The 10,812-nt window shown below is 31.8% G+C and overlaps 1 protein-coding gene across 1 annotated transcript in view; it reads left to right on the plus strand.

The window, feature by feature from the left end:
- The window catches only part of LOC132715776 (uncharacterized), a 43,189-nt gene extending 32,426 nt beyond the window's left edge, over positions 1-10,763 (plus strand). The window contains exons 15-20 of the mRNA XM_060698841.1: positions 168-353; positions 593-894; positions 2,674-2,849; positions 4,676-5,372; positions 7,859-8,034; positions 9,557-10,763. Of these exons, the coding sequence (XP_060554824.1) occupies positions 168-353; positions 593-894; positions 2,674-2,849; positions 4,676-5,372; positions 7,859-8,034; positions 9,557-10,748 (2,729 nt within the window). The 3' untranslated portion in view covers positions 10,749-10,763. The remainder of the gene's footprint in view (positions 1-167; positions 354-592; positions 895-2,673; positions 2,850-4,675; positions 5,373-7,858; positions 8,035-9,556) is intronic.
- The last annotated feature ends 49 nt before the right edge of the window (positions 10,764-10,812 follow it).

Here is a 10,812-nt window from a genome sequence, read left to right on the forward strand (position 1 = left end):
TAGTTGCTAAATCCTTTTAACGCGTACCAGCACCGTTGGCTAAATGTTAGGCAAAGTGAAATAATATCAAAGCTAGAGATCAGTTGTATTAATTTAATTATCCCTATCCTCACCTTGTGTATTGTGATTATAATGCGTTTCACCTTCATTTGCCACTGAATTTTCAGTCATAACATGTGACCCTCCAGCGCCTATAGCACACACGTCATATGTGCCTAATGGTCTGATAGAACATGACTGGAATACATCTATCGACTACTCGTGTGATGCTGACTATCACTATGTTTCCGGGGGCAACATCACAACCTGCAACGAGAGTGGATCATTCCCACCCTCTGATGTAGACTGCTCGGGTACGTTTAAATATGATCTTTGTTTGCGTTTTTACATTCCGAGAAGTCGCAAATGAACAGTTTATTTGGATAAAGCTCATAACATTTTTCATTTTCAGTTAAATTGTAGATATTAGTAAAGTAAGATGGTGAAAAATAAAACGATTCTAAATTTGATATTACATTTATATCTAACGTATGCGTATCTACTACCTCTAAAGATACGTCTAAAGACAAAAATATATAATTTTTTATTTCAGTTAAACATTTTATAACAGTAAGTCCATCTGAACCTGCGTTAACTTGGTTTAACACGACTGTTAATGAAACCACAACGGTCTTTGATTTTGATGGAATGTGTGTCGTCACTATAACATGTGATCCAAATTTGTTAGACGTCAGCCACGTTGTTAGCGGGACTGAAATCACTATGACATTGAAACAGACGGGTAGTACACAACTTGATGACTATATCTGCACTATGTCTTCATTCCATGGTGAACGAACCTATCCTGATGTTAACAGAACTGTCTTCTTTGGCGATGAAATCGTCGGTTTTCAAGTAAGTAGAGTATTTTGTGTATGCATCAAAATAAAACTATTATTTGATAAGGAATGTTTATAATCATAATGCATGGATCATATAACAGAAACATAAATTGAACTCTGTCCTTTCTCCGATATTTATAGATATTTCAGTTTCAAATTTCACAAAAATGTAAATGAATATATAAGAAATGATAACTTTCCTTGCCATAAGTAGATGCAGACATGGTGCACCCCATCATTTTTTCTGTGTCGCCAAAATTGAAATGAAGTGTAGGCTTTGGCATTCATGACATTTCGTTTGTGACGCAAATTCATATATTTTTATAACATGATATTATACGTAGTGAATCATAGAACATGGAATGCCATATTGACATAACACCTGCTGTTTCAGCATTTTATGTGGTAAATTAGAATATGAGCAACACATACGGGATCATTTTCATATCAGTTTCTCTTACTATTTAATGAACACATAAATAAAGTAAATAACATTGTACGAACGTTTGTTTATTATTTGTTTATTTGTTTCCTTTATTACTAGTTTACCTCAATGAATGATCTTTATCAATAATTATAGATTACTAGCATCTTGTCAAACGTAACATGACCTTAACATTCAAATGTATGATTTCTAACACACAAAGACATAATATACTTTATGTACTTTAGACCTTTCTACAAGATAAACCATTAATCAATGTAATGACATCTGATTGAATTGTAATAAATATATGTATGCATTATAAACATATTTTATGGTGTTGTTTATGAAAATGTTAGTCGTAGGTGTAGAAACGAGTAAAACATTTTATTTGTATCATGACGAAGATCATTTGAATACTTCAAGATTAAAAAAGTAAGGTTCCAGTAATAGAAAACATGTAAATAGAGGAGTTTTAGAAGTTAAACCACAAATTAAACGTATGGAATATGAGATGTTTGCTACAGAATTGTAAACATTATCTTGCACAATGTGTTTGCTGTATATTATATATCTACATGTATACAAGACACTGCTACGGGTACGCTAAAAGGCTACACAATTGACATTCACCTTACAAACACGTAAACACGCCTTATTGCTATTCGTTGCAATTGCAATATAAACTATATATGTTACTTTTTTATGAATACACTTAATTATGCGTTTATAACAATATAGTTATTCTTTATTAAAGTAGTTTCTAGCGTATACACGATATAATCTCATATGTTTTGACGTAACATGTGACATAATGATAATTCGAAAATGGTTCAGATTATCAGATTATGTGCTTGGTATATTGCATTGCATTTAATGCAGTTTTTATTTTGCTGTTTAAGCGATGTGCTAATGTTAGACTCACTTTATAATTTCAGTTAAATTATATTTATTACATATGTATTAATAAAGCTTGGACAAGTTTCACTGCCAGTGTATATATTCTCCTATATTAGAGTATAAACGTACCAAAATTGTTCACAAGAACATCCATTTCGAATAGTGATAGCCCTTAATGTCTTTTTTAGACAACTGTCAATTAATTGAAGATCACATTGTTACATTGTTAGAAGGAGAACAGACCCAGAACGAATGTATCAGTAATTAAAGTAAATGCCTTTAGTACATTAATGATTATTATTTTGTTAAGAAGGCACTCATTTGCTTTTAATTAAAATGATCGGTTAATTCAAATATGATTCACTTGACTGGAAAGTGTTAATGATTTTTATTAATATTAAATGCATAAAAACACAAAAAAAAGAAAAGAAAAAGAAATGCATTTCAATATGTTTTTAAAACTTACAGGCGTGGTTAGATCATACCGATGTATACCTAGAGGTCGGCAAAGCGTACCATTTTGAGGCCAATGCCACAAGTGGCTCAGTTATGTCCATGCTTTGGGCATTAGAGGATAATATAACAAAGCCATATGCATACAACGAAGACTTTTCTTACATGGATTTTATGCACACATTTAACAGGTTATATTCAACACGCACCCGTATAATTTAAGTGTTTTGTCAATTTTATGGAATGATTTTCATTTTTTTCAGGATTGATGCATTAACTAACTGTAATTTCTCGTTTTTATCAGTAATAGATTTTAATAAGATTATTTCTTGTTATAATTGTAGATATACGCGTAGATTATGATAGAAAATAGAAACAATATAACATTTTGATTTAAAGTGGCCTTCATCTTTTTTAGGGCAAACAATTCTGTGTTGTTTGAAATTAAGTATTTCAGTAATTTAATCTTGCAAATGTATCATAGTACTGCTAAACAATCTTCAAAACAGCCTGTCGAGAGCTAATTATAACGCGGCAGTGTCGATTGTTTCTAAAAAAAGAAGACCGGGAAAAAAACCTCCCCTTTACTAATTTGCATATAGAGAGTTGAACGATGCATTAGAGGTATCTAGGGATTTCTTTATAGTTTCCTTACTGTAAATATATTTCATCGACGGAAAATTTCCTCTTTAATTATTTTGATTTGACAATTATAAGAAACGATTTATCAAAAGAAAAAGCATATTTAACCTTTAGAAAAGCCGAAGGCCGCTTTAACTGAAATAAATGTGATAAGCTGGACACTGCTTATTGCAGTTGTTCCACTATTATCGGACACATATTTGTGTGTTGTAAGTTTTATATGCATAATGAAATCCACTACTTCTCACAACATTATATTTCGAAAGTATAATAGGCATAGCTAAGTCAAAAAGTAAACATCCATAAGTGTCTTTAGATCGTTACACCAACTGATATTTTACTTTGTACATACTGAAACTGTAATTAATCCAATCTATTTAATATCAAATCAATTAATTCATTACAGAGTAGTAGCGACATATTGGGATCACTTCTCCATCGTCTGTTCATCCGTCTACCTGTCTGTCTGTCTGTGTTTCCGTTCGTCACAAAACTTATCCGGACTACTCCATCCAATATTTACTGCAAAAATCAGTTCCAACTCTAGTTGTGTTTATTGTCAGCACTTTCAGGTTCAACGATTTTATCAGAGTTATGTCATTTTAATGATGTTTATTTAAAAGTTTGTCTGGACTATTCCTCTTATACCACTGATGATATTTCATTGAAACTGTTACAGGACTGATTTTAAGCTCAAACACTTGTGCGTATTACACACATTTTACAGTTGAATGACTTTTTTGCAGTTACGGCCATTCAATAAGAAAAGTGTTGCCAGCTACACAGAACCTTATCTAGACTACCCCTCAGAAACAACTAGTGCAATTTTATCCAAACTTCACAGGAATAGTCAATACAAGGTCCAGTTGTGCATATCATTGACAATATTTTGCTCAATGATTTTTGTAAAAAGTTTGACCCTTTAATGATTTTTATTTTTAAAATTTGTCCGGATTTCTTCCTTTATATTCTTAATGCAATTTTAATGAAACTTAATAGGATTGATTGGTAGCTCAAGTACTCGTGCACATAATAAAGGCTTTCCGGTTGGTTGATTTTGGCCGTTTTATTGTCCTTGAATAAACAGTGCGTTTAGCCCTGTTAATGAATTTGTGCATTCTGTTACACAGTAGTTGCAACATGCAATTGGCTATAATAAGGCGACACATGTAATCATTGATCGTTCTTGTATGAATACTATATTCGATGGTAGGAAATATCCATACATTGTGCAATTGAAATATATGTGAATGGCTTTACTATGAAAATGGCGCATTATGTGGTAAACTGCCTTTCACATAGACTTTTGTGATCCTGAATATGATCTACATTTAAATAATATTATACTTTGTTTTTTTTTCCGCAATTTTATCAGCCCTTGGACGAACGTTACAGTCAGTGTTAGTAATGCAGTTAGTAGTGAATATGTAACAATTCCGCTGAAAGTGATTTATGCATTGAATAATATCGACTTTAACGTTAATAATGTAAGAAGAACGACGACTCAAATTGCTCGTTTTGATCTGTCATTCAATTCGGAAGTCGCTCTTGGACCTATGGGTCCTATCAACATCACTATAACATTACTGGATGGAAATGCACCTGTGAATTTTATAACTGACACACAAGAGATACTACCAAGTACACCACTGTTCCAGAAAGATCTAACATATGACACCCAGGGCAACTATAAAGTCACTGTTGAGATGGTTAATCCGATCAGTTCAATGACGTTACATCATAACATGATGATATGGGACAAACTGAACAATATAGAGCTTGAGTGTGTTTTAGCATGTCCTATAGCAGTAACACATACAGAATCGAGTTTGGAATTTACTGGAGTTCCAAGATCTGGTTTTGAATACTCTATTGATATGAATGATGCAGGTGGAACAACATTTCAAAGCATTAATTCTTCAATCCTCTATGAATTGTACAGTTTGTCATATTTTAACCATACATATACAACACCTGGGAATTATAATGTTGCTTGGAGCGTTTCAAACGGTGGATACTCCAAAACTGGTAACAGGTGGATAGTTGTGGAGAACGAAATAACTAACTTTCAGGTAGCGAAACATCTCACAGTGCTGGACCTTTTTGTATTTAATCAATTTTATCATAAACTACTAGTTTTATTTCATCGGCTTTTGAAGAAGTCGAATCTGCTTGAGAAAATACTTTGCACAATTTATAACTTTCTATTTTTGACAGCGTTTTACTTATTCAATTTATGCATGCTTTTAAATGTGTGTGATTTACATTGGAAAATACATGTATATAGAGGTGTTTAGCAGTAGAAATGTCTATATACATTTTAAATGATTTGTGTTTTTCGATGAAAAAACGTTGATATATGTTATGTATTTATTATGTATTTGTTTATGTATATGTTCTGAAAACACACACTTTCAACATGCTCAATATATCAGCTCGTCCAATACAAATGACGATAATTTCTGGTTTAGTCAATATCGTAGAATCAGGTCAAACTGTTTTGTCAAAACAATAATTCTACTGTTTACATATTAGTACTTGTAATATAGAAATGCCTCAAACTACTTACAGATATATTCAGTAAAGTCATTTTAACATGATAATAAATGAAACACAGGCTCAAAGATCCTCTAACTCATTTTTTATGTGTGTAAATATATCTGACATTCCACAATACCTGTTTCTGCAAGCTAGCTCGAAAGCTTTTTGTCTAAATTGTATGTCTTTACATTTTGATATAGATATATTGAAACAATCATATCTCTTAATTGGGAGCATTTTTATGCTCCAACTTAAAATTTGTTGTTTATTACATAAAAGCGGCAGATCATCAATTTTCAAGACTAAAGTATCTATATTACAAGTAAAATGGTTTCCTGCGGTGAACATTTTAATGATATAAAAGATATTTCATTTAACTATTTTCAACATTTTTTTTTTTTTGGGGGGGGGGGATAAATAAACGTTTGTATCAGGAATATAGTTGACAATAATCGATCAATATAGAAGAAGGTCTTTGGAAACTGGTGACCGTTGAAGACCGGAGAAGGTCGAACATAAAACAATTATTTCTTTTTAAGAAAATGATTAAATAGGCCTAGCATTTTATGAATAATTCCGAGCAAAAAATAAATAAAGTAAACACACAAGTTTACGCAGAAAATATCTCTATTTATTATGGCAGATGCCACTACGAATATTTTAATTTTGTAGATTTTCAGTTTAAACAATTTATTGTTTGTAAAATTTGAGATAGATATTAAAGAAACATTGATAATTTTCAAACACATCATTCAAGTAAAATAATTAAAGAAAATTACAAATATCACGTAATAGTTTTATGTTCTCAATTAGGTATAATTCGGACTAATTCCCTACAGGTAAATCCGTAACGTAACGGCAAACGGTATTTAGCTGGGTTTTCGAAAAGGTAAATTAACCAATCATATACGGTTTACAGATCACATGCTCCTCCATGTACCGAAAACAGGTCACGTGCTCCTCCATGCCTCAAAAGTTAAACGCATACCAATACCCTGCGGTCTCCAGACCGCAGGGAATAATAGCAAAACATAAGATAGAATAGCAAATGGCATAATTCTCTATAATTTTCAACTTTGCTGTAGGCAGATATTTTGCATACTGTATGTAACTAAGAAAGTTGTATTTTCTGTATATTGTAATGAATTTTTTTTCTTAAATATTTTTGTCATTTTTCTAGATAGTGTGCTATTTTTTATTACTATTTAATATATTTTGGTCTTGAACTAAAATATATAATATTAGATTTCTCTTTAGTGAGTTTTATGTACTAACTCTATACACAACATATGTAAATAACTTCTTTTTCCGATTTTTATATTTTTGTATTTTGCAATTTTCTTTCTCTAAACATCAGTTTTTTTAAATTTTATTTGTTGTTATTATTATTTATTATTCAATTAAGTAAAGGTTATAAGAAATTACAATGTGTACGGACTAAAACTTTCAAACCTTTAACCTACTGGAATAAAAATGAGATAAGCATAGGCTACTGGTTTAGAATAAAACCATTCTACACTGACCTAAACCTGTTGCCTAAGTTTAAATGGTCATTTTCTTTTGATAATTGACAATACCAAAATACAAAACAAAATTGGAAGATGGACATCTCCATTAAAAACATTCCACAGGTTGATGGTCAATTCCAAGTTGTAAAATATACTTTATTTTATAATAATTTGGCTTACTTACATAAGTTGATGAAATCCTGTAACTTTTGATAATGTAACAGGATATTAGGATTCAGAACCTTTGTAAATTAAAGTTGTCAGTTAATTTTAAAAAGTCATTGCGATATAACATGTATACACTTTTTAGTTTTAATAAAGCTTCTACAACACTTGTACATATTTATACACATTTTTTACCTTTGCATTTACCTGCAAATGCATCATGCATAAAATTGAGTTGATTCGCTTGACAGACAATGGAAAAATAGACTTACATGTATTTGAATGACTTTATGAAAGTAACGTTTGTTTAATATTTATCAATTTATATTCTCTGTAAATTGCAGGCATTTTTGGACCACACAATGATATATTTAGCTGTATGGGATACATATAATTTCTATGCAAATGCAACACTTGGAACAAGCGTTTCAATTGACTGGAAAATGGAGGACAATATTACAGTTACACAAAGCTATCCTGGAGAATTTAGTACTGGCAACTTTGGCTACGCCTTTACAAAGTGAGTTTTATTTTGTTTTACTGTAATATTTTATATAATAAGTACATTTGTAAATGTATGGTAACCGTTTTGTGTTCCAATAATTCTTGCCATCGTTTATTTGAGTTGTTTATGTCAACATTCTTAATATTCTTCGGAAGAAAATGTACGTTACGAATAATGTATGTAGGTATAAAAGTAACATGTATGTATGCACATGATGTGTCATTATATTTTTTATATTGGGCAGGATGAAACAGTCACTTGATTGCAATTATAAGAAAATGAACTCGTTGTAAACTTACTATGAAAGTTTCTGTTATTGCAACATTCTGAAAATAGATGTACCACGATGCTTGTCAACGTACGATTTGTTATTTAAAAGGAGACTTTTAACGAATGTGTAGAATATTGTCTGAAATGAAAATATGCAAACTGAGTTTGGCTTTGCCTTTTTATAGACATTAGTGATAAGAACAAGCTACTGTCCACGCCTAACTTAGCCTTTAAACACGGCACTTTTTCCTGAGTTTTGCTAATAGAATTTTTGATTTTACTCGGTTGACAGTGCCTAGCGACACCCCATACTGCCATTTCTCTTTGTATGGGAGGATTCACCAACGTGACATATTACAGGTTTAACGTACGACATTAGCAGTAGCTGATGTGCATCGTTTGGTGAAATAACCACTTTTACCTGTTTTGCTAACTATTTCTTTGGAATAGCATCTTTACCATGTTGAATGTGATCCACAGTAGCAGCAGAAATATTATGTCCCATCTTTTTTTCTTGTCAAACAATTTTCTGTATGACAATATTTTGCTTCAATAGTCCTACAATAATGCCTTCAATTGAGTCATTTTTATTTGGTCTAACCATATTGAATTTTAAAGTCAACATAGATGGGTATATGTATGATTCACTACTTAACATGAATAAATCACTTTAAACAAGCTTTTGCAAGCTATGATATCTTATAACGTGTTTTGAGACTGTTGCAATGACAATCTAAGGGCCTTTTTTTAAAGCAACACGCCTCCAGATTAACACTTATTTTCATGAAAATTTGAAAATGTATTTGAATGTATAATATTGTGAAATAACCAAAAGGAAGCATTTTACACGTTATAAATGGCACTTACGACCCACGTAAATTACAAAAAAGTGGCCAAAATATGCATAAATAGCCCCTACTGCGTTTGTAACGCAGTAGAAATATAGTAGTAAATACTGAAAAAAGTATTCATTTACCGCATAGAACATGTTAAATATTACTTGAATCTTGAATCATTTTCCTTTTCCTAAAATCGTAGTGCATATTTCTCAAGTTTGATTTTATTGAAATATTTTGACTCATCTGGAGGCATGTAGCTTTAAGTTATTATAAAACAATTATAATTTATAAAGGAGTTTTGATCGACTTATAAAAATCTCAAAGGAATTTCTACCTTTATTTATTTGTACATATACTCAATCAATTTGGGCATATTTTAATTTATAGAATATACACATAAATAAACAGATACCATCAATATTTTGCAGGCCAAAGACTAACATTAAAGTGACAGCACGGAATTTGGTTAGTTCACAAACAGTTGATGTAATTGTTGAGGTGTTCTACAAAATAAACAACTTTACCTTCACTGTCGCAAGTACATTAGGAAACACAACTCACGAAATAGATTTTGATCTTCATTTGCTTTCAACTGCATTGCTACCAATGAAGGATGTCAATATTTCCATCGACTTTAAGCATGGCAGTAGCAAAAGCGATAACATATTCATAGACCAAAATTATGGCTTGGACCAAAGTCATATGTATGCACATTTATTTGATATGCAAGGAAATTTTCTTGTAGAAGCAACACTTAATAGTATTTTAGGTTCAACAGTTTACAATATAACAATGAGAATATGGGATTCACTTTTAGATTTGGATTTGGAGTTCATAAATGGATTTGGAAAGTACATAATCACAAACACAACCGCTAGGTTTAATTTTACAAATGTTCCAAACTATGGTTTTGAATACACTATTGATTATGGCGATGGTACTACGGGAGTATCTAGTACTGACGACAGTCTCCTCTATGCTCCATATAATCTGCCTGTTTTTACACATGTCTTTACAAGTCCAGGGGTATACAAAGTTAGCTGGACGGCCAAAAATGGCGCATTCGAATACGATCGAGCCGACCATTTATTTGTTTATGTTCAGAACAAAGTACCTAATACTGGCTTCACTCTTGAGCCAATTAGTAAAAAATACCCTTGGTCGGTCTTACAAAATATGAGCATATCATTGAATATTACATTGGATGTCGGCATTCCAGTACCTACAAACGCAACGTGCTTGTATGAGCCGGATGATGGATCAGGAACTGAGGCTGACCTTACGTTTGACAGTTCTTTTTTCAATCATTTACATACCTACGCTAATGAAGGATTTTATAACTCAACTTTTAATTGTTCAAATGACGTGAGTTCATACACGTACATTTTTGACATAGAAGTGAGAAAATTCCTTGCCTCGGATCTATCTTTAGTGTTTCACGACAATGTCCCACTAAATCATTCTGATTCAGTCGTTGTATACTTTCACATTGACAATGGGGGTTTTGAAATTTTACCATACTACGTCACTTTAGATTGGGATTTTGGTGACGGTCATACTTCTAGGAGACGGCGTTCGCCATTGCTACGACAAGGGAACTTATTCTCACGAGTATTTTGAACGAGGTAATTACACTGTCACAGTTATTGTAGACGCTCAGGTATCCAGTACGTCAAATACAATA

This window comes from Ruditapes philippinarum, unplaced genomic scaffold, assembly GCF_026571515.1.
Source record: "Ruditapes philippinarum isolate M1 unplaced genomic scaffold, ASM2657151v2 ctg947_1_1_1_1, whole genome shotgun sequence".
In the NCBI taxonomy this organism is placed as follows: domain Eukaryota; kingdom Metazoa; phylum Mollusca; class Bivalvia; order Venerida; family Veneridae; genus Ruditapes; species Ruditapes philippinarum.